The 24,867-nt window shown below is 49.2% G+C and overlaps 1 protein-coding gene across 1 annotated transcript; it reads right to left on the bottom strand.

The window, feature by feature from the left end:
* Positions 1-466: 466 nt before the first annotated feature.
* On the bottom strand, positions 467-15,193 carry SLC22A7 (solute carrier family 22 member 7). Its single transcript, XM_040612259.1, is given in 7 exon segments — positions 467-583; positions 3,370-3,413; positions 3,416-3,513; positions 6,503-6,671; positions 8,144-8,291; positions 12,820-12,942; positions 14,816-15,193. Coding segments are annotated over 7 exon segments (1,077 nt in total).
* Positions 15,194-24,867: the final 9,674 nt, after the last annotated feature.

The following is a 24,867-nucleotide window of genomic DNA, read 5'->3' as shown; positions in this document are numbered from 1 at the left end:
TCCACTCTCCAATTTATAGAGAGGCCACTATTGATTACAATATTTTATCAGATCTTCCCCCTTTTGGATGATCCTCCTAGGGAACCAGCAATTTGTTTCCAGTGATGTAAAATGTATCCCAGTGGGCTTTTCTTTAATATTCCTTTACTCTGTTTGTCTCCCATTATTTCCAAATAACAACTGACTCCCTCACAAGGACCACAAAATATTTGTCTTGCAGTAAAACTGTGTCTTTCACATACACACTCTCTCTCTCTGGGCTAGCCCTCAATCACTCAGACAATAGGTTAGCATACACAAGGTGTTGCACACTTGCAACATGTAACCCCAGTGGTTACAAAGATTTAATTGGTTATTCTCCACCTTAAATTTTATTCCTAATTGTGGAGGAAATATGTTTCTTCACTTTGACCAGTAGTTCCCTTTACCGTTACAAAATCATTATTAATAGGTGTTAAAACCTGGTTTAAGACCTAAAAGCCCCAGAACACAGAGACGTTTTCTGCAGGACTGGTGTCCTGAACAATCTGATGTAGGAGTAATTCCCTCCTGGCTTTTTGTCTGTTGCCATCCCCCTGAGGGCCTGGGAGAGGTGGAAAGAAGGAAAGAGCTTAGCTGCTGTGCTTTTAGGATCTGGACATGAAACCTTAGGCAGGCTGGGGTCTTAGCCCTTCTCAGCTCCAGCTCCACCTTGGTTTTGGCATGCATTCCCATTGCAGAACAACGCTCTGATAACAGACTACTTCTGCAATGCTGAGAATTTCAATATTACATTCGAGTTACCCTGACAGCAGTCTGTCCTCTTGCTAAGTTGCATGATTTACTATTAAAATGGGTAACGTAAGACATTGACATGGAAAACATCTTCCAGTATGTATTGATAGCTAGACTTCTTGGCATCTGGAAGGACAACTGGGAGAGCCAGAATAGTGAGAACCCAGGAAACTTAAAATGCACACAATTCAGTGATGGCTGGGGTGGGAGGACAGTGAGGGATCCTGCAGGAATGCAGCATCACCTACAATTGAGACAGCGGTGAACAATTATGGGGGCTGGGGACTTGCAAAAGTATCTAATAAAGAGAAATCCCAGCTCAAAGAGCTCTCTGGTTGAAAGAATTGTACAAAATGAAAGAAAGCCTTAGGAAAGAGAAGAGGATAGCTGTCAGTAGCAGCATGTTTCACTAGGGAAGAGCTAAGATTTTATTTCTAATTGCATGCTACTCTTTGCAGTTTTTGGATGAGTGACAAAGCTCATACTGAAAATAAATTCACACAGGGAAATTCCTTAATCAGTTCTGTAAGACAATGCCATTAAATCTGAGATCATGTCAGTCACGTGCTGTGCAGTTACCTGAGATTATGTGTCTTTCAAAACCCAAGTCTTCTGAACTAAGGCAAATCAGTTGTTACCATAACCAGCCACCAAAGCGTGCTGATGCATGGTTAAATCGACTAAGCAAATTTGAATCAGGCAAGTCCATGTTTGTATATGGACAAGAAAAAGTAAGTGTGCCCTTGTAAACCTCATGAATCCATGTCAAGCAAGGTGTCACACCTGCAAGCCTTTCTTGATCGTGGTCCAGGGGTCGCAGCATGGTGTGACTTGGTGTGAAGTGTGGAAGCCCCAGCTATGTTTCCTAACCCTTAGAATGGTACGAGGGGCAAGCCCATGGCCTTCCTTGTGAAACACTGCACTCTGAAATACAGAGTCATCAGCCAAGGCTGAATGAGAAATCTTATAACTTGTTATTTTTACACATTTAGTCAGAGCTACTGGCTTTTTTAAATGCAAGGGAGAGTCACACTCAACTTCTGTCTGCCACAACATGCCAGCTCATCATTTCTCACATGATTAAACACCATTTTTCTGTCGTAAATCAAAAGGGCTAATCATCTCTTCAACAAATACTAAGAAACTGCTTTTCAAAAATGGCATGCTGGCCGGGATAAGAAAGTGGTCTGGATGCGGGAACACTGGGTGCACATGGAGGTGCAGCTGGACTGTGACAGCAAAACACAAGGCTCATGTGCTGGTGCCAAGGGTTTCCTATCTTCCTCTTTCGGTAAGACAAAACCCAAAGATACTAAGAAAGAGACCAATATTTAATAAGCCACAAACCTCTATACCCACTGGATTTCACAGCTGAATTTTGTTACCCTTGAGAAGGTCAAGACAAATCATGTGGACCAGATAAGCCGGAGATGGCAGATGTGCAGCCATCTAAGCCTGGCTGTGAAGGGTTGTGAGCACTGACTATGCTCTGGTGTTTCTCCAAAGGAAGACTAGCTTCTATCTGGCTCTTGAGTCCTGCCTAGAACTGGGGCATCACTTGAGCTTATCACTATCCCCTGGATGCCAAAAATCATCATGGACCAAGGTCTTGATATTTGTGAGCCTGACTGCAAAAATATGTTTTTAAGACAGAACTCAGCACAAGATGCAGATTTCAATATCAGCCTCATACCCTGAGCTTCGGAGTACTGAGGACAGGTGGCTATTTTTTAGGGTTCTCCTTCCTCTTTATTTGTTCAGTCATCTAGCTGAGAATCTCTGCTCCGTCCTTTAGACCTCTGGGGTCAAGCAAGAATGGATTCAGACCGGTGGGTGCATGCCTACTTTTCCCAATGTCTCACCCTTGCCCACGTTCCTGTAAAACTGCTGTCAGAGCGAAGACTGACTTGAGAGCAGAGCTTTACCCAGGGGAAAAAATTGATTATGCTGATTATGTTCACCCACATTCACCACTGGGGCTTGATGGCTGAGAGTCTTCAAGTTTCACATGTGCACAAAACACAGCCTAAGGTGGACTAGCTTTTGCGGTTTTGGATAACACTATGTGCAGTATCTCCAGTGCAATATGAGAGGAAAATATGCTAACTAAATACTATTCATGTGTGTCTGTTTTTCTGCTAGCACTGTACCAACACCTGGCAAACGCTGCAGCAACCAAGCTGGCAAATGCTAAGCTGCACGAATTGCTTGTGCACCTGCATGCTCTCCTTTCTGTTACTGGAGTGATGCCCCTGCCTTATTTTTTCAGGCTATGCTTCTTCCTCGCTGCGTATTTAGTCCAGTGTCCAGTATATTCAGGCTTCTTGTCACGGCAATAATGAATGGAAAGACACCCCACCTAATGAAGGGGGTTTCTGGCCTGACGGGAGCTGAGCTGCTGCTTTATCTTTCAGAGTGGATGTAGCTGCTTTCTAGAGTAAAATGGAGCATTGCACCCTGTGGACCACAGTGCCTCAGAGACCACAGGCTGAGCACTGCTTCAGGTATCAAACAGAAGTAGAGAATATCAAATGAGAGAGAGAGAGAGAGAAAATGAGAGAGGAAAACCACATCTCTGGATCTTCAGTTTCTCACCTCTGGTGAGATAGTGAAGCCTTTCCTTCCGTTCATTCTTGCACTCTCAGCAGATGCCGCTGAGCCTGTTTCACTTTGCCATTGGTGATGAGCCACTGGGCAGACTCTGGGACCCACGTGGTGTGAGGAGAGAAGACAGTGTTCCTGTTGGAGCTCTGTGTTTCTTACCCTGCATACGTGGCCCTGGTCAAAGAGAGGGGGTCTTCTCTATGAGACTTCAACCTCAGCTAAAAATAGTAACTGTGGTGCATGAGAGTAAGAGTAATGGTACACCCTTGTTACACGTACGTGTGTTCTACCCTAAAGGAGTACAATCTGTTAATTGTAGTATGTCTAGCCAAAATTTGTATCCTGCGATCTTTGATCAGAGCTTGAATTTTCTGAGCTGGTTGAAGTTTCAAACTCTTACCAATCAAAATTAGCCCCAAGGAGTTTATATTTGCAGATTTGTGCTTTTGGGGACTCTCTAAATGTTGAAATTGTAGCGTATGTAAAATTACCATGTAGAAAGGATTTAGTGAGCTCTATACTTACTTTGTTAATTGTTAAAATTACTTGTTTTTCACAATAATCAAAGCTTTCTGCAAAAGACAGTCAACTGGGCTCTAGATCATTGCGGCTGCGGCCCCCAGTGAAGCATCGACACTGGTCACCGAGCCAGAAGGGATACTGCACTGCTGCAGAGCTGATTCGCCACTCTGAGGTCCGCTCAGCAGACCTGTGTGGGGCGGGGGTCCTGTGCCTTACATTGCCATCTGTTCCAGCAAGAGATCCAGCACTTGCCATAAACCAGCACCTGCAGCTCCCTCTCCTTGGATTTCTCTCTGATCTTGCATCCGGCTGCATTCATGGCTGCATGGCCCAGGGCTTCCCAGGGCGCAGTGCAGCCCACCTGGCCTAGAGGGGACGTGGGCTTTGTGCGTCTGCGGAGCACTCTGGGCCCAGAAGGCACTGGAAATACCCCACAGTGGCTACATCCTGCTAGGGCAGCCAACGCCTACCCAAATCCTCCCCTGAGGGAAGCAGAACACAGAACCTGCCGTTCTCACGGAGGCTTTCAGCTGAGCATCCTGTGCAGCCAGTAGGAAGACTTGCAACCTTGAAGAAATATGTGAGTATGAGGTCTGCTGAGGTCACACAGTTGTCAAAATCTCTCATTGGAGTCTCCCACTGAAATGGTCCAAGACCAGATCCCTGTAAGGTGTGAGTGATTAATGTGCCCTCCATCAGGTTACAATAAAACTAATGAGCAACTGCTGTCACTGTTCCAGCAGTAGCTGAGAAGGATGTGTAGAGCAAAACCACTTGCAGAACTGGTCTTACTGGAAAGTGTTCAGCTCCTTCCCATAGGCATACAGCCCAAGCCACCCAGGGACACACAAAGAATGAAAGTTGGAATTTTGGGCTCATTGCCACCGTCTTTGGAGTATAATATTATGCCTTTTCATTGCCTAATGTCTCAACTGAGTTCTGACATTGTGTTCAACAATATCTGCAGAGTGCGCTAAACTAAATTTTGATTCTATAGTTTAGGGACTTTTAGCCAACAATTGCTGACCACTTGGGTGCTTGGAGTTTGATCAGGCTCCAGTAGGATTTGTTGGATAACTCATCTCCATAAAATGCATTAACATAAGAGAAAAAAACAATCATGGGAAATGTAGGTTCAAATCTATCTGTGAATTTCGCAGGACTCAATTTTTTATGGCTGGTTGTCCTAGAAAAAGAGCAAAACAACTCAAACTAAAAGAAAGCAGAACACATATTTCAGTTGCGTGGGACCTGATCAGCGAAGTATCAGATACTACTCTTTGCCAGAAAACCCGCATCACCACTGAAACAATATATCCTTTTTTGAGCCATTGATTAATGACAGCATTAGCTTATACCCTATTTTTCAGAAGTATTATTTGAGTCTTCTGTGCTAGATCTGCACAGCTGCCTAATCTATTCCTTCATGCTGGTGGACGGGCATCATAAGCGAGCAGGCCATAGTCTCTAGACACTTCATTGATGGCAGAAAGGGGCAAGGTGCTTTAGCATTTGGATATCACTCTTTCTGCTCAGTGATTATGCATATAATTTTGGGGCTCATGTGTCAGACAATCAGAGCTTACTCTGCATGTTTTCCAGCTTGAGCGCCCCAGTGCCCTGAGAGACGTGCCTGTGGTTCCTACAGCGTGGTGCAGCACCACGCCAATGTCCAGGAGGGACTAAACATCCACCCTAAGGTGGAGGAGCCCCAGCACTTGTTTCTGCAAGGTCTCTGTGGAACAGCTGTGGGGATACCCGCTGGCTTATTTCAACACGGGACTTTTATCTGGCTGGGAAATGGAGCTGCTTATTCAAAGGACTGGTTTGGATCATGGAACAAGTTGATCCAACACACGTCACATTATGGTTGCGGTACCAGTGGATCAACCCCGTACTCTAGTCTGTGTTACTACATGGAAAAAAATCAGTTTCTTTGATTAAACAAACCATCTCTCGTTTTAAGGCTTAAGAGATATCAAGAGTTTCTTAAATAACGCTGCAGGTGGGAGATAGCCCACAGAAAGCAGATGTGTTTGACACGTCAGGGTGGTTACACTGGTGAAAGCCATGGGAAGGACAGAGATGAATGCACCTGGCCAAGCCTGCAGGCGTCGTTGGCTCATCTGGACAAACCAGTACCGAAGGTGTGCTCCCTGGTGAGGTGGGGACAGAGGGTGGGTAAATCATTTATCCTGAGTCTGCCAGGGGTTAAAGCTGGGGATCTGGCCTGATCCTGCCTCCCTTTACTGGGATCTCTTCTCTTGCTCCGAGCCATGTCCGACAGTGCTTGCAGCACCAAATCCCGCTCCTCTGCGCTGCAACCTGCCCCGCAAATGCCTGGCCTCAGCCCAGTCCTGCCTCCTCCTTGTCCCCAAAGCCATGGCGCAGCTCTGACTCCTGGCTTTGCTGGAGCTCAGGAGAGATGAATCCCAGGCCACTCCACTTTCTGAGAGTTTGGATTAGTCCTGCTCCTCTCTGGGGTGCTGGAGCCAGACCTAGGATCAGGGTTGCAGGTTTGCCACGCTGATGGCGCAGAGGAGGCAGATTGGAGCCCACTCCCATCCCCACCAGCCCTCCGGCTGCAGGTCGCTGCACTCACCACAGGCTGGCAATGCTCACAAGACAAGGTCCTGTTAAGGCCACTAACAGCCAGTGCCATTCCCTCACCAGGTAGGCCACCAGGGCCAGCAGCATGCTCCCAAGGCTCCAGAAGATGCTTGTTAGGACCCCAGAGAGGGTGCGGTGCTGTATGTCCACCCACTCCATCCCTGCAAGAGGAAGGCAGGTTCAGCTGGGACATGCAGGACTGCTCCAGGAAGGTGAGCCTGCAGGGCTTTTTGGCGAGGGCAAGGTGAGGTAACATCCCTGGTCTTCTCTTCCAGGGAAGTTCCACTGTTTGGCCAACATTCAGTATATTTAAAACCTTCATCCACAATGCTGAACCTGTTGCAAAGCAGGAAGCAACTGAAATAAAGCCTTAAAAGAAGAAATACTGCACATATAGTAAGAAACAGATAAAAAAAAGGTAGATGATTTTTTTTTTAATCGCATTCAGTAGCATTCAAATGGTCTTCTTCATCAGACAGATTTTTTTTCCCTAACCATCTTGCCTGCACAGTTTCCCATTTCTCTGCCCACTCATCATTCCAGATTAAAGAAATATATGAAGATGAACTGTTGCTCATGTGGAATCTGTCTGGAGTAGATACTAACACTCATGTAAAGCCAGAGCAGATGGTGGTCTCTTTGTTTGTGTGGGATCTTTTCCTCCAAAGATCTGGACATCTTGCTACAGCCTCTAACAATCAGAAATGTCCCTCCCAAACTCCACTTTGTCTTGCAGGCATCAACCTTTATAACAATAAAAAACACAGCAGGCCCTGGGATTTGTTAGGTCTTGTGTGGACTTTTCCAGTATTGAAGTCATTTTAGCTTGATTTTGGCTATATTTGCAAAAACCCTGGAGATTTTTGCTGCACCTGTAACTTGTTCTTGGGTACAGTGAGTCTTGCCTGGTACATTCCAACTGTATCTACAAAGTCATCCAGCGCTCTGTTGGATACCCTAAAGTTTGGAGCTTGTTTTTATTATATAAATATGTAATTTATATTTTTATATAGATTATATTTATATATATGTTTTATTATACAATTACTTAAATTCTTCCACTTCAGTTTCGCTTGGCTCTGTACGATCTTTTTTTGTGTTTTTTCCCCCTCACCTCTTTCTAAAAATGCAGACTGGGAACTTACAGAAACTGTGAGCAAACTCAAGACTGGGGAGGTATTGCATGTCACTGCATATGTCCCACCGTCCTCCTGCTGAGGACACGGCAATGCTTATGAATCATCTTAGGGGCGTATTTGAAGGGTGAGAACTCAGCCTCAGAGGAAAGGGGCAGATACTTTGATTTATGGCTTTTGTTGTATGACTGGTGAGCCTTAACGAGAACTGGGTAGCATGGATTGCAAGTGTTAATGTTGCAACGTACTGATAAGTGGCTGTTACATGTTGCCTAGACTGTTAGAACTTTAATTAGACTAACAGTAAATTGTAATTCTTGGATCCTCCCAAGAGAGATGTTCTTTTTGGCTGCTCATAGTGAAGTGGCACACATAACGATTTCCAAAACTCTGTTCCTGTGAGCTCTGTTCTGTCTGGTAGACAAGTCCCTACCTCCCCATTGCCTGGTCGAAGTCCCCCTGTACTGCTGGGCACCCACAACCCCGCACACACCTACCCAAAGGCAATACAATAAGGGAGATGCCGCTCAGGGCCACCACGGTGAGGGTCCGTGTGATGGCCAGCATACTGTAGGAGATGGAGGCAGCGCTCAGCATCCCAAACATGACAGAGCACACAAGCAACAGCAGGAGCATGCTTTCCGTCTGAACCTGCCATGAGCACAGGCTGGGTTACAGCAGCTGGAAACCTGTCACAGGAGTAGGGTTTGAAATGGGGCAAACCAGAGACTCGAGAAGGAAAATTAAAATATTGCCCGCTCTGCAAAAAGCACAAGGTGCAGTGTCCTGGGAAGAGGAAGTGTCTGCAGATGTAGCTGATGGTACAGGGGTACGATCTGATTCTGAGGGCCAGCCTACCTCGTGAGCACCAGCCATGAGGCTCTCCGATGGAAAGAGCCACACTGATCAAAACAATGGTTTGGGCTCCGCTGTTCAACATCATCAAATGCCAGCTTGAAATCCCACGGTGCTGCCCACCCTGCTCCCTCCTGTGGCTGTCCCAATGCCTGGCTCATCATGTCCTTCCCTGACTCGCTCAGGACCAGCCACTGCCACCACTGTCAAGGAGGACAGAGAACTGTGACACCTTCACCCCAAAACTTGGAAGGAAAACAAAGATCCCAAAGCAAAATAAAATGAATCCAGTCCACATATGCAAATAGCCCTGGTGTCCTAAGGGGTCTACGAGGAACCTGCTGCGAGGTCATTCCCAAAGGGTTTGGGAAGTTGTAGGACCATCTTACCCCTGGTGCAGAGTCCTCTGTGGAGGGTGGGGAGAAACACAGAAAATCAAACGCACACAAGTGCGCATGTATACACACACAGACGCAAATACATGTGTATGCATTTCTATACAACTTATGAAAACCTAAAAATCAAAACAGAGCACAAGGTAGATATCAGTCTTCTGATGAACATCAGCACTGCATGTGACAAAAAATGAGGTTCAAAAGCATTAAATTAACCCTGTCAACAGGTAACGTTCAGCCTATAGGGACTGAAACCCTGCTCTGATTCTGGCATTAGGGCTCTATTAGTGGCCACCAGAGAAGGATGGTGAATAATTGCTCCAGGGGAAAAAGTGATGTGCTGGGACGTAATGCCACAATAACATCCCTAACAATGATCATAAATGACTTAATGTGGCAGCTAGTTAACGTATCTGCTGGAGAAAAAAACAACCTGTGGCTTGAGCCTGGGCAGCTTGCTGGATCTGCTTTGATATTTAAGCAGAGCCAGTTTGCAAAATTCATCGTAATGCCCCTGGGTCGGAGCAGGAAACACCCAGAAACACACCAGAGCTGCAACCAGTTTCCAATAGGGTAACTGCCTAAGGAAGAGGATGTATTTTTTTAAATGAAGATTTTTCTTGAAAATACAGTAAGAAGTGTATAAACCGGTAAGATTCCCTGCAGGGTGCAAGGCAGCTATTTATGGACCCATTACTAGACTTTCTCAGCAAACGCACGCCACCTGCTAGGAGAACTAGAGGCAAGCTGGCAGGGCTGAGCTGCAGGCTACAGCGAGCTGCTAGAAATAACGCTGCTAAAATTGTCTTCAAAGGGAGAGGTAGGAAAGCACAGCTTCTGAAAGATTAAATGGAGAAAATATAAAAGGAGCAAACTGCACAAGCATAACAATGAAAAAATACAGCCATTTTCATAAATACCCCAGTCTGGAAGTCTGCCAAAGCATCATGCAGCCCATTTGGTACAAGGACAAGGTGCAAAAGGAGTGTTTGGGAAAAAGCAGGCAATAACAGAAAAAATCAATATATATACATAAATATAATTTTTTTTGTTTGCATATGTATGTTCACAGTGAAGGTTGTTGGAGAGTTTACCAGGGTAAAATTTGTCAGTAGAGATGTTCTCAAAGCCAAATGTCTGTAGTGGCTTAGAACAAAACAAACCTGAGCTTAATCAAAATGCCAGGACCTGGAGCAACAGAGATGAACTGTGAGCACGAAGGGGTGGGACCTCATTTATGCCAGAGAAAAGGAAGGTTGCTAATGGGACGTGAGCTTCTAAGGGGTCTTAGGGGCTATGTGGGGCATGGCATGACATCTGAGGTGTGACTGATCTTCCAGACTGACTGCTGATGTGCTGGTGTGCTGCCCCTGCTGCGATCCCCCGGGCTGCCAGCCTTTCCCAGTGTCAACCCTGCCCCCAGGGTCAGGTACTGAGGTGGGCAGCGCGCCCCCAGCCTGGCTCCGGGCTGCTGACGAGGGCACAGATGGCTGTCCAACCTCCCCGAGCTGCCCCCTGAGCAGACTGAAGGGTCCTGCTCTGACTGATGGCAAGTCAAGCCATGGCTTGGTCTTTTTCATTAGCTTCTCCAACTTCTCTCCATTTCTTCTGTATCATTTTGGGATGGGGAAGGAAAACTGCACATGGTATTCAAGATGTGGGGCCACTATGCATGTATGTGTTACTGCACAGTGATATCCTTTTTCATTTTGCATTCCTTTCCTAATGATTCTTAATTTTCCATTTGCTTTCCCAGCCGCTGCTCTTTGCCAAGTGCATGTTTGACTAGAGCTGTCTGTCATAACCCCAAAGTCTTGCTCCTCAGCAGCTCTGGTCAGTTCAAAGGCCTCTATTTTAAATGAGAAGTTAGAATTGCTTCTCTTTTTATTTTAATCTACCCTGAAACGTTGTCTTCTGATGCTCCCATCCAGTAGCAGAACTTGTGAAGCTTCTTCTGCAGTTCTCTACACTCAGGTCTCATCTCTACCAGCCTGGCCACTCAGCACCACCTCCTCACTTGCTCCTTTTCCAGATCATTTATCGTCATGCTGAAAAGTGCACAAATCCAGGCAGAGGTCCACATGGGTCTCCATCCATTGTCACAACCGAACACTTACATCTCCTCCCTCCTTCCTCCATTTTAATAAATTATTTAATCATGCAGAGACCTTCCTTCTTATCCTAGGGCAGCTCAGTTTCTTTAGGAGCCTCTGGTAAGGAAAATGCTTGAAATCCATGTAGATGGTACCTCCTCTGTTCACATGCCTGCTAGTGCATGTGAAGAAATGGGGTGTGTTTATGAGGCATGGATCCTCTGCAAAACCCCACTGATTCTTCACTAGTGTGTCACACCTACCTGTGCACCACCAACTCGATCTTTCAGAACAGTTTCTGCAGATTTGCCTGGTACAGCGAGAGGTCGGGCTGCTGGGCACACAGCTCCTGAGGTCTTGGTGGGACACCAGTCAAAAACTGATTTTAAACATGTCACTTCCCAGCCCCCCGCTGCTGGTCGCACAGTGCCGACCGTGCCGCAGCTTTTTGGTCTCCAAGGTGGTGCAGGGTGCCGGGCTGAGCACCCCGCTCCTGGCAGTTCACGAGCACTCACCCCTGTATTTCTCTGTGCCCCCTTCTGGCAGCTCATTTCAGAGGGACCAGATGCTCCTTTGACGCCTTGATCTTCTGTTGGCTCTCCCCCCTCACTACCCATCTGAAACACAATTTCTCATTTTGCTCTAGCGGAGACCTTCTCTTCTGCCTTATTTTTTCCTGCTCCTTTTCCTGACTCTGAATTTCTTTCCCTCCAACTGTGCTATGAAACTCTTTCAGATACAAAGCCATGGCACGCAGCTTGAAGACCAGCCAGGCGTCTGGGTCCTTGCACAAGTGTGCCCACAGACCCGCAGGGAAAGATATGGATGTAAAAGTTCCCATCCTCAGCTCTAAGTCTCTCGGTGCTTCGTGCTGTGAAGCTGGTTCCCCTCTGCTAGGCAGTGATTTTGTAGCCTGCTGTACCCTGACGCTAGTTTGCTCCCGGAGGAAGGAAACGGAGCGGTTTCCTGGGCAGGAGGCTCAGGCATGAAGTGATGGACAGCGGGCAGCGAGTGAACGTCCTGATGGCAGGCCAGCACTGCATGTTCTCTGGTAGGTTCCCTGGTTCTACTGTTTGCAAAAATACTTAATTCCTTAATGATGCCCTTTGTACGTTATTACTCAGCTTTTTTTTCAAGTTTACATTATCACATTCTAACGTTTAACCAGAGAGAGTGGATTTGTTCCTGTCTTCCTCATTGCTCAGCTCTTGAGGAATGTCCCCTGCTTTCAAGAACCTCCCCTGCCCTCCTTCTCAAGCAATGACAGAGTCACTTTTTGCTTTCTGGAGACTATTTTTTTGCAGCTGTGGCATGCATTTCCTCCGAGCCTCTCACTTGGGTGTCCTTAACCAATTTCCATGTAACTTGCATGGAGGTTACTCTCTTAGCATCTTGTTTTGGCTTTTTTTTAAACATTTTTAGACAGGTTTGTGTTTTGTTTGTTTGTTTGGTTGGTTGGTTTTCTTACATTTTAGACATCTTTTTTAACATTTTAGACAGTTTTCATATTTTCTGAAATTGGTCTCACAGTGGGGTTTTTTTTCAGTTTTTACTGTTCCTGCAGCAACAAAAGCAATGCACTGGTCGCTGTTGCAGTGCATCGTACCCTGCTGGAGGCCAGAGCCGCCTCCCTGGTGGGCTGCTGCCTGCCTGATCCATGAAGCATTAGCTCCTGAATTGCTTCCCTCTAGGACTTTAACCCAGTTTTCAAGGGAGAGGCTGGATCCTCCGTTTGTGATTCTGCTTTGTCCTTTCTCTGCCCCTCTGATTGCCTCTTGCAGGTCACTGGTTTGTTAAGTTCGTGTCACAAAACAGGGGCCCTGGAGGAACAGCCTGAAGGGGATGAAACCTGTCCGAGAGGTATCCGAACACCACGGCCCCCATTGTCACGCCAGCAAAGAAGAAGGTTGCAGTTGCCTGGTTCAGTCCGTGCTGCTCGCACACCAGGTCCCACTGGAACACAAGGCCACATGAAACTTAGTGCCCAGCCCAGCCCCTGCCTCGCCAGGTGCACCTGCCCTGGCCTGCTGAGTGGGAGGATCCTGCACTGAACCGCAGCAGGATGGTGCTGGGCTCCTGGAAAACATCAAGTTGCACCGTACAAAACTCAGCCCAGTTATCTGTCAGTGTTGTGACAGCCTCTCTGTGGACACTTGCCGGCCATCGTCAAGCTTTCCTGGGTTCCCCTCACCACGGAGCACTCCGCTTACCCCTCTCCTGGCCCTGCCATAGGTGCTCTCAGCCTGCCCGGGCGCTCGCCCCCCGCGGCCCCCTCTGCCAGGCTCCCTGGTGTGATGGGCGCTGCGGGTGCGGGCTGTGCCGGGCGCAGGATGTGGCTCAGCCCACACCAGGCACCGCTGCGCTGGCGCCCAGCTGCCGTGCCTGGACCATTCCCTTTGAAGCCCCGTGCAGCAAGGCAGGAGGGCCGCAGGGTAGGCACCCCATGCTCTTGATGCCACCCTGCTGGTTTCTTACTGAGAGGCTGGCCCAGCCATGCTTCCATCATGTCACTTTCCTGGAGGTGCAACTGCTGCTAATCATTACAGAACGCTGGGCCAAGCCGCAGGGTGGATTTTCTGTATGTGCAGACTTGGAGAAACTTAATTTAATCATCAACCCAGCCTTGCAGCCTCCCTGCCAAGGCCAGCCAGACCTGCAGCAACCTTTCCTGCTGCAAGAGAAAAAGACTCCAGAGGAAGCCCTGACCCCTTGAACATGTCCCGAGGTCACTGTACTGTGGGTGCAGCATCATGAGGCTCCGTGCTCAGCACCCGTGCTGCAGGGGCCACCCCTGCCTTTTCCCCCCGAGGGTGATTCACACCTTTCTCCCTGAAACAGTGCAGAAATTGGGTCCAGACCTGGTGCACATCTGACCCTCGCCTCCGTGCCTGCCCAAAGCGAGGGTGGTTGGTTGGGTGCTGGGGAGGGAGGAGGCACCAGCTCTAGGCTAAGACTTGGCCCTGTTCTCACTGGGACAGTCAGCGCTATCGTTTCCAACCCAGCTGTGCCCCTTTTGTCTGACCTAATTGTCCTCTTCCCTAAGACCTCCTGTAGTCTGGAGGAAGGTAAAGTATTAACACCCAGAGGTATCACTGTTAACCCTAGCAAAGTGTTCCAGAAGGTGAGCGGTTAATGTTTGATGGGAAGGGACCTCCAGAAGGCTCAAGGCTGTGGCTGGTAGTATGTCATGTCTCTGTGGAAGGCCCTCTGAGAGCCACTTGGCTTGACAGCAGGAGACACTGCTGGTGGGAGGAGGGAGGCAGTGTGATCTGGGGAGAAGAGGAGGAAGCTGGAGATGGGAGAGGAGGGATGGCCAAGGGAATAGAAGTTTCAAAGTGTTCAGAAAATTAAGAAAGCAAGTCAGGGCCTCGTGAAATCCTGATAGGGTGCAATCCTGTGCAAATGTCATGGGACTCAAGCAGAGAAAATCCTGTATGTGTGTCTTCCCCCCCTCCCCCCAATTTCTCAATCATCTGGAGAAATTAAAATGTTTATAAGGATAAGTGTCCACTTCTAACTATCAATCTAAGCAAGCTACAATAATAAGGATAATAATAATAGTAACAACAACTATAATAATATAACAACCGAACAACAATAACGATAACTAACGATAACAATAATAATAATAACATAAAGTTGGCTTCTAACTCTGAGCTTCACAGAACTTCCCCATCCCAGGACATCTTCTCTAAACAAGTAATTTCCACTGCTTAAAATGCAAAGAGTCCCCTCTGATTCTGTGCACCCAGCGAACACCTCTCCATCTGCTCCTCAAAACACTGAGCTCATTTCATTTTCTGCTAGATTGCAGGCCAGGCACTACCTGGGTGGAGATGGTGGAGGTGAACTGTGAGTGGTCACAGACCCAACCGCGCTGGCAGTGCTGGATCACCGAGCTGTTTTCTGGTTGCAGAGAGGAATTGAGCAGCAGGTGAAACTGAGGCTGTGAGAACATCTCACAGGACCTGAAAGTGCCATTGGGCTCCCAGGAGATGCTGATGAGCAGAACTTCCTCCATGGTGAGATCTGCAAATGCCTCCTGGTGTGGAATTGCACAGTGATGAGAGAATGTAGCAGCAAGAAAATCGTGCAGCAGGAAATGCATGGGAAGGTTGATTCTGGGGAAGCAGAAGATACACAAAATAAAAATCTGGAATCTTCCAAAGCCACCGATGTCCAGCAGGAGATCCTCAAATTTCATCTTTTCTGTGGAGTTTGCTCATTCAGAGCAGCTATGTACTAAGGAGCGGCAACATGAGCTTGAAAAGCGCTCTGTCCTTGGAGCTCAGCCTCCCCTGGCTCTTCATACAGCCACTTCACTGGACTTGGAGATCTTGCTGAAAGGTTGTCAAAAGTCACAGCAAACCTCTCCATTGGGGGTAGAGCCAAAGAAATGATCCTGTGTGCACACAGTGCAGCCATTGCAGGTGGACCCAGCAGAAGGCACCTTCTCTTTTTGGAGTCCTTTCCTCCTGCTCTGGTTTTGGAGAGGGAGATCCACATCAGGAAGGCAGCTGTGGGAAGGCTGCTGTGGAAGTATTGCTGTTTCTAGAGTGAGGGTAACACTTCTAGTGCGGACAAACTCTGTCTAGTGAGAGCTGACCACAGGCCAGACCAGCCAGGCCATAAAACAGGTCCCTGGGAGGGCGGGAGTGACCCTCGGTGTAGGGATGCCCAGGGGCACCAAAGCTTGGTTGCTGTGCATCAGCTAAGTGGGTTTCAGCACCGTTTGTGTCATCATGACCTGGGAGCAGGGAGCATGGAGAGGCTCAGAGGGTGCCCCGGAGAGAAGAGAGATGAGCCTCTGGATGGATGCAACCATGGAGGTAAACATTCTGGGGAGAAAGGGTGGGCTGTGGGTGAGGGCCACCAGTGTCCTCCAAAGGATGGACAAAGTCAAAATATTTCCCCATAAAGTCCCTGTCTCCACCTGGGAAAGTGCTTTCCCAGGACACATACAAGGAAGCGATGAGAGCTGCAGTGCTGGCGGGTGGAGAGGCTGCACCTGCCGTGTTAGGGCCACAACATACTCCTGCAAAGTCACAGCCACATGCTCTGGGGACCAGTGCCACCCCTGCATGGACCTTGCACCGTGGTCCTTCCACCACCTGCTTCAGGGAGTGGTTTCCTGAAAGAGGTGGGTCTTCAATGAGAATTTCCACTCTTATGCTCTTCACCAAGAAAACGAGCGCTTTGTTCAGCTACAGGAGTGAAGCAGAAGCATACAGGAGTGAAGCAGGGACATCTGGCAGTGCTGTGCCTCCAGGGTGACAGTTTAAGTTGAAGTTGAAGTAAAGGACAAATTATTTTTATTCATCACTGGTCTTCTAAGAGCAAGGAACAGAAATTCTCAATATGCGGTGGCATGTTTAAACTGCAAAGCAGCTCCAGCCTCCCCATCAGAAATGAAGCTGCAGGTCATTGCTCTGCAGCTCCCGGGGCTCCACTCCTCGCACGGCACTTGCTTAAAATGTGCATCAGTTGGTTGCTGTGTTTCTTCAGCCCAAACGCATTCATTTAACCCATCACCACATTTAGTTAATGACCACCATGTGTGCAACCACTGTGACTGACTATGCCCTGCTACTTAGTTAATTAGACCCAGGACCTGACGGGAATGTGTTGGGCTTGCCTGGCAGCAGTGGGAGTGGGTGGGCTCCTCTGCTGCTGCTTTCACCTATAAAGCTGGAAAGAAGCATTTACTTTTTACTTCACGTGTGTGCAATTTGCCTCTGCATTATTTCTTTCTTCTCCTTGTTGGGATGCCAGTGACTCATCAAGAGGGGAATGACTGAGTCACTGGTGTGCTGGCTTTTCTGTTTCCAGCAGGACTTTCACAGCACCTTGTGTGGCACTGGAACAGTCTGGGCAGTGGAAGCCGCGAGGGCATTGATCTGCTCCTTCAGCAGTCAGAGCCACCCCATGGGCAGCTTGGCTGGGGCAGAGTAGCTGGAGAGCTGATCAGCTTCTGCAGGCTGGTCCTTAAATGGTATTTTTCTCCTATAAGAAAGCCTCAGATCAGGAGATCCTCCCTCCCCTCCGAGCTATGCCTGACTGCCCTGAAAATATGTGTCTGTCAGAGCCGGTGAGTTAGGCTACCCTTGCGCACAGGGGCAGAGGTGTCCCCAGCTAAGCGCAGCTCATCACGGGCTGGGATGCTGGCAGGGTGCCTGCAGGAGGGGGATGCACCACACACAGGAATGCTCCGTTTTCTCTATATTTGCCAAGGCAGTTTGGCCTGCGAGGTCCTGCAAAGTTGGCCAAAGCCAGCTGAGGATGCCTGCAGTATCACTCTGAGGTGCACCACACTGCAGCAGTGTGTCCAGATGCTCTTGGCAGGACGCATGCCCACCAGAGTTTGAAGCTCCGTTGGGGAAAGCAGAGAGGCAGCCCATGGAGAGGTCCTGGGGCTCCTGAATATCTTTGCTTGGTGTTAGAAGAAAGCAACTTCATGCCATTCTGACCTGGTGCCACATTAACAAGACTTTCCACTCCTTGCAGTTGCCTTCTGTGCAGCCGTTTCAGTTGGTTACACGAACAAACGACAACTGTTTTGGAAGTCAGCTGGATCTGGCCAAAGCTTCTTTTCTTGCCTATCAGAAACATGAACACTGCTCCCACTTCCCGATATGAAACAATGTGAGCGACTTCCATGCCTTCAGCCTTGTGTGATCGTGGGTTCACAGCCGCATTCTCACCCCAGTCGGACCCCCAGACCAGTCTCGTGCCCCTTCCTACAGTCACCTTACGGAACGATTTTCTTTATTTTTTCATCTCACCAGTGCTGTTGGGAAGCTGTAGCAAGGCAGAGACTCAGCCTAAATCATTAGGCTGCATTTTACTGAGGGGAGGGCAAAGCTAAGCTACTCCTTCAGCCAGGGAAGGAGCGACACAGCAGGAATGGGAAGTCTAGGCAGGATCAAATGTTTTCTGGGGTGAGATATCATCTGATTAAATCACTGTCACCTGCAGAGGGTAATCCTGTGGGAACTAAAATGTTGCCAGGGAGCTCAAGACACACACCTCTGGTTCAGGGAGCAGCACAAGGAGGGGATGAGCCAGGAGCTGAGGGGGCCCCAGCACTGGCCGTGCCCCCCCGACAGGGCACAGTCCCACGGGGTCTCAGCACAGCCGGTAAAGCTGGGAATGGGACAGGGTCCAACATAGCGAGGGGATGAACCAAGACCAGGGGCCCTCCAGGAGGCCCGGGCTGGAGCAGGAGAAGGGGCTGGAGGCAAAGCTACATGGTCCAAGGTCCGTGCAGCAGCCAGGGCTGGAGATAAGGACACGTCTAATGCAGATCAGGCAGGGATGGAAGACCCAGACCTGAACTTAAGTGAGGTCCTGGGCCATGGGCAGAAGGTGGATGGGTGGCAGGTGCAGGGCAGTTAACAACATCTGTTCCCTTGAGACCCTGCCACGCTGTATGTTAAAAGAAATGCCAGGGCTTTCCATCAAATAGTCACACAGTGCCGCCTGGGGAGCTTGGAGCAGGCTTCAGCGCTGGCTGGAACGCTGGTTTTGGGAAGCAGCCTGTGCGCATGGTAAAGGTGTGGGAGTAGATGTACACACAGCCACACGCTTTCTTGCACTGAAAGAGCCAACAGGGAGACTGGATGCTAAGGGAGGTTTGCAGGTAGTTACCGAGTGGGTGAAGCGAGGTCTCACGCTTGCCCTGCCAGTGTTTGCCCACATGGCTGAGTGCTCATCACATCCCAGCAGCTCGACAGCTCCGTCCTGCCCTCCCTCCCTCTCCCAGGCCGTTCCCAATGGGATCCTCTCCAAAAGGTGTAAAGAAAAGCTGCAGCATGCCCATGGGTACTGCCTTCACGGCACAGCACCAGATCTCCAGTGTTGGAACTGCTCTGCCTTCCTGCACTGCTCACCTTCCTCCACTAATTACCTCCCTTCCACCAATTTTCTCATTTAAACCTAAGCATCCCCTAGCTCCTCTCTCAGGTGACCAAAACATCAGTTTTGATTTTTCTGCCCTGTGTTTGTGTAGGGATACTCTGCACTTTGCAGTTTCAGCAATACAGGAACTGACTCAGGCTTTGACCCCTCGAATCAGTAAGAAACTCATCCAACACTAGTAAGAAGCCTGGGGAAGGGTGTAGGAGCAGGGCATTTACCTAGTATTACTTTCCAGATGGTCTTCTTGCCTGCAACCTGTTCCTTGTTTGAGGATGTGGTTTTTGTGACTCCTTCTGTTAGATGCATTGTCGCTAGCTGGATGGTTATTGACAGCTTTCAGTTTACAACTATGCTTTGGGTTAAAATGCCACAATAATTTTATTTTTAGGTAATTTTATATGCCCGCAGACAGCTTGTATTGTCATGTATGTAACTGCTGAGGGTAATGCAATGAATGCAGATCATGTCTTTGTATCAGCTCATCCCAGTACACAGGTTTCTGAAGTTCCTTAATTCATCTCTTTTCACACCACATCTTGAGACACGTGTTAAAACTTAAACGCCTCCGTGAGACCCTGCCTCGGCAGCGCTGGCTGCTCCAAAATGTTCCTCCTGCTGTCCGTCTTGGTGTCCTGCTGCTCGTGAGACACCCCCTTGGAGCTGTGCCTGTGCTGTGGGGGCAGTGGCTGGGCAGGGGAGGCTGTGAGCTGCCTGCACCGTGCCCAGCTCAGTGCTGGCCGTCTGCAGCTCCCACTGGGCTCCTGCCCTCCGTCAGCCTTACCGAGTGCGTGGTGGTGGCTTTGGTCTGCACCTCATGCAGCTGGGCTTTTTTTTTTTTTGGGGGGGGGGCATTTGTTGCTGAAATTGGAGCTTGGTGGCCTCTTGACACCACAGACACACTTGCTGGGCTTTGTCGGTCCATGCGTTTGCAGGATTCCTGGCAAAGCCATGCCTGGGTCTGCAGTGATGGCTCTATCTCAGCCCGTGTCCCCCGTGGGCAGCTCTGGGACAGGCCCTGGCAGGGTGGCTTGGGTGGTTTGCTCTCAGGGTAGGATGAGCTCCCTGGCTGCTGTTGTGCTGTGCGCCTCCAGCCTAGCCTGCGAGCACAGAGCCCCACGAGCAGCCCTCCCCAGCCTGCTGAGCAACCTGGTGGGACCCCGCTGCCGACCCTGCTCTGCGCGCGGGCTCCCACCAGAGACCTCCCGGGGTCGCTTTCAGCCAGAATGATCCTATGAGCCTAGGAACATTATACCACAAGGTTTTGGTATAGTTTAGCCTGTTATTTTAAATCTGAGCCTTTACTTCATTGTGTTTTAAATACAAATTGGTGAATTTAGGCAGCTGGCTCAACTATGTCATTTTCTTCTTGAGCTTTTTTTGTAAGTAATGAAACCTGTGTAGATGCTGCGTCTGTTGATCTTTAGGTGCCCTCTTCAACCAGACCCATTTAGCAGCCTCCCTGAAGCTGCAGGCCTGAGGACCCCTCCTCACCTCAGCAGTCCTTGGGTCCAGCCAGCTCCAGAGCCCCACGTTGGGAGTCCATCCTAGCCGCCCTCTGGACGTGAGAGGGCAGATGAAGGCAAGGCCAGAAATAACGAGCGAGGGCTGCATTTCCTCGCAATGCAGGCTTCCCTGCCATGCTGAGGCACCTCTGCAGCTTGCCTGGTCTGGACTGAGGCTTTTCTTGTCTTGGGATATCTCAGGCTGCCTGCTTCAGGTCTGCAGAAGAAAGATCTCTGTGCCCAAAAGCCACTTTGGTTTCTTCATCTGTATCAGCCAGTCCAAGAAAAGATAGCGCCTCCCCCTACAAATCTGTCTGTTCTTATTTTCTGAAACTGTTCCAGTAAGAGCAGCCTGTTTTAGCTTCTTTCTCCACTTGCCTTCCTGCTTGCCAGAGTGCCTCAGCCAGCGCTGTGCTGGCTCCTTGCACACCCCATGCCTGCCAGGGGACCCCTCGCCCCACCGCCTGGACGGGGGGATGAAGCCTGTCGGGCAACCCCTCCTGCTGGCAGCCAGCCCGTGCAGGTCCAAGATATTTCTCAGTTTCACAGTTGATGCTGCTCAGCTTTAATTTTCATCTGCCTATTCCTGACATGGACTTTAAGGAGCTTCTTAGATCCCAGAGTTTCTTTCTATGGATTTCGCTTCTGCACCAGAATCAGTTTTCTTTTGGCTATGGGAGAAAGAATAAATTCTGTCATCATAGGAACATCTTTCCAAGGGAGCACTTATTTTTTATTCTTTCGTTCACTCTCACCATTTTTTCACAGCTCCTTAAAGCCGAGAGGAGCTGACGGTGTTCTCCTGTCAGACTGGTGTACCCTGTGGACACCAAGCTTCCTGCTGCTCCCCATCACCCCCAGTTGGGTTGCCGTGGGCTGCTTTATCCCAGCCGGGCTCAGTTGTGTCCTGGGGCTCAGGGACTGGCAGCTCCCACCTGTGAACTACGCAGCTCAGTGCATACGTGTGAAGACAGCGTGTTTGGGGGCATTTAGTCAAGTGCTGTATGTGATTAGCTATGCAATGTAGAAAAAAGAAGCCACAATATCTGCCTAACAAAGATAACTTCCTGAAAATCACGTTGACTGGTACAAATTGTATTCTTACCCCATAGGATTTTTATCAGCTGGAATGGCAGACAAAGCACTCATTTGGTGTGTTAGACCATGCTGATGCTACCTGAGGTATTTAACCATATACTCACTGTTTCAAACAGGTATTTCAGTCCCAACCACAGTCATGCAATCAGGACAAAGTGAATTTAAATTTCATGTCCTCCCCATCTCCTCTTGCTGCTATCTGGGAGCGTTAATCTCTCATAAACACTACTTTAATCAGTGATTTCAGCCACATTTAGATTATTTTTAATACCATCTTGAGTGATAGTGGCCACACATTCCTGCCAAGGACTTTGTTGGGGTTTTTTTGCTGTTTCTTATTTATTCATGGAGCTGAATATCATTTTGCTATTTGCAATATCCAATTCTTCTTTGGACGCTGCCTGCTTTATTTCTGCACCATTTGATCTCTGCAGTTCATATCCATGGCTGATGGACTTGCTTTGCTCACTTTTTGTAGCAGTAAGGAAATCTGCTTTATTAACTAGATTGCATTTACTGTGTTATTTATGACATGGGAATCGTGGCACAACTGGCAAGACTCTGGCTGTCAGCCTCATTCTTGCTCCTTATGCCTTGTGGATGGCCAAGTGAAACTCTGGGGAGGAAGATTTTCCCGTCATCGTTCCTGAGAGCAGCTGAGCCCACCTGGGGGTGCCCAGCCCTGGTGCATGGGCAGAGGGGGAGCCCCTGCCAGCTGGAGCCTGAAGCATCACGGAGACCGGAGAGCAGGCACCAGCCGAGCTCCTGGCTCCAAGAGGAGACCTAAAGAGACATTTTCACAGGACTTGGGTGTACTGCAGACAGTTGGCTTGCAAGCCAGGGAGCCCTTTGAAAACACTGGTGAGGGTGAGCATGGAAAGGAAGACCTCACCAGGCAGTGAGCTGGACAGAAAGCTATTTATAAACTCTTGATATTTTTTATGCTTCCGTATCTAGCAACTCTCAGTTTCCTTCTTTTAGTTTCTTTTTGACATGCAGTGATGTGGTTCCAGAGGTACAGTCCTTTTCAAGCTGGCATGCTCACCGGAGGGAAAAGGCACCAAGACATCCACTTCATCCAAGTCCTTTGTGTCACGTTCAGATACAATTGTCTAGAAAGCTCCTCCTGGGGTGATTTCTTTCTTCCCTCCAAATATGAACTCCTGATTTTTGTTCCTCTATTAAAAGTCATTCTGTGTTCATATTCTTCACTTCTAAATCCCTTCAAACTCACCAGTACAGTGAGTTCTCAGGATTAAAACCTGTCCTTTGACATACAGTCTGAAAGGTAAAATGCTCAGGAGAGAACCACTGCAGCTGGTCTAAATCCAGCCCATGAAACAGCAATGCCTCTTCCCGCAGGAGATGTTCACCTCCATGCTGTCACAGGGTCTGTCTGGGTCCTGCCTTATCAGCAGGATTTGTGAAAACCTCCCAAGCATTCATCCTTCTTTCTACTACTTCTTCCCAAGTCCTTGGGTAATGGCCACATGGTCATTATTTGGACACTGCCGGGACGTACCCCCTCCCATACCACCTGCCACCCCCTGATGCCCACCCCTCTGCAGCTCCAGCCCAGTCAGCTGCGGTGTGTGTCCTTTGGTAAGACACAGAAGGGACCTTCACAGAGAGGAGCAGAGAAATCCAGTTGATGGAGCTACGTGTGAAATGTGCTGGTGTTGATCACATGATCGGGGTCACGTGCATAGAAACATGCGCATAGCTGCATGCAAGGTGACCTGAACCAGGCGGGCCACACAAGGGGGCTCAGGGGAAGCTCAAAAGATGGTTGCATCACCCAGCTAGGTTCACCTCCTGTTCCGTGGGGACAGGACGCATAAATGCCTTTGCATTTACTGGTGGTTTAGCTCTTATTTTTGCTAGCTTAATTCAAAACCCTCAGCTCAGGGTTCAGGCTTCTGGGAGCTAAGGACCAGATTTGAGGCCAAACCCTCGTTCAAATTTAATGAGAATATCTCCAAGTTGGTGGAAAACCCATTGTGAGAGAGTCCGTGAGCTAAAGCAATGCCAGCGAAGAAAACTAAGAACACAAGCAAAAGTGAGATTGTTGAGATGGTGACACTGAGCAGCACAAGGACTCACAGACAAAACCCTCAAAGCAGCAGAGAAACCGAGATGGCAACTGAGCAGCAGCAGCACGAGCCTGCGGCGGGGAGCCACGGAGGCTGACAGCCGGCGGCCAGCAGGCATCGGCTGCACCCTAACCGTGCCGTCCGGTCATGGATCTTTAGCCAAGGGATGTGCTTGAGCCCTGTGCTACCCGTCTGAGGCTACAAAGGGTAGCTCTCTGCTGGTAAATGGTCTAATCCTGCAGGGTGCTCAGTAAAGGTGCCCAAGTGAAGGTGGTGAAGGGGTATGGATTTATCAACTGATGAAAATGATCCTTCATTTCAGGAACAGCTGCCCTGTTCCCTCTTCCACAGCCCCTTCCCAAGCCCAGGCAGTGTACTGGGCCATGGTCTGCACAAGGGAGCTACTCGCAGCTTGCACACGGTGAAATGACTGTTGTAGGAGCTGTCCTCAGCTTAAACGGCAGCGTGAACAGTCAGACCCTGCCAGGTCTCTGCTGTGCTTCTGCTCCGTTTCCAGCTGGTCAACGCACAGGTCCGGCTGCAGCCGCTGGCCGCCCTCAGCACGGGGACAGATGGTGCCGGTGAAACTGTCACGGGGCCAGTGGGGCTCGCCTTGGGAAGACCACGTAAGGCACAAGAGCAAGAGACCAGTCGTGTCAAACTGGCCCTGGCCAGCTCCGGAGTTCAGTCAGGGTCCCCCAGGCAGGTCCCAGAAGGACTGCACGGACCACCCAGGCGTGGGTCCCGCAAACAACTGCACGGATGGTATTCAGCTGTGGCACCTAGCTTTCTACCCTAACAGCATCTTTTTTGCTTGTTTGTTTTGTTAAAAAAGCAGGCTTTGCTCTCCAGCAGATGCTGCTTGGAAGCGGGCAGCTGAGCCTGCTGTCTGCAGTGTGTTGTGAGCAAGGTTCATGGGGAAGGGGCATGTCTACAGCGCAGAAATGCACGAGCACCGACAGCCCCACTCTGGTGCGTGCTTCCAAGCTGCCCCTCCGACGCTGCCTGCTGGCATGAACCGCGAACCACCGGAGGAGAGCCAGCCAGCCTTACCGCTGCGGCACAGCGAAAGGCTCCCAGCAATCGGACAGCCCTCAGCTTTGGCGCACCTGTTCACATGCACAAGGCAGGAGCCACATCACAGATGCTCATATTAAAACAAGGGAATGCTCCTGGTCCTTCCCAGCACGCGTTTTGCGGGTGGTTGCAGCCAACCGAGTTGTCACGATGCAGGAAAAAAAAATGTACCTTGTGGGGAGATTTTACGG

The sequence above is a fragment of the Falco naumanni genome, chromosome 12 (genome assembly GCF_017639655.2).
Source record: "Falco naumanni isolate bFalNau1 chromosome 12, bFalNau1.pat, whole genome shotgun sequence".
Lineage (NCBI taxonomy): Eukaryota > Metazoa > Chordata > Aves > Falconiformes > Falconidae > Falco > Falco naumanni.
This window is presented reverse-complemented; position numbering and strand designations above follow the sequence as displayed.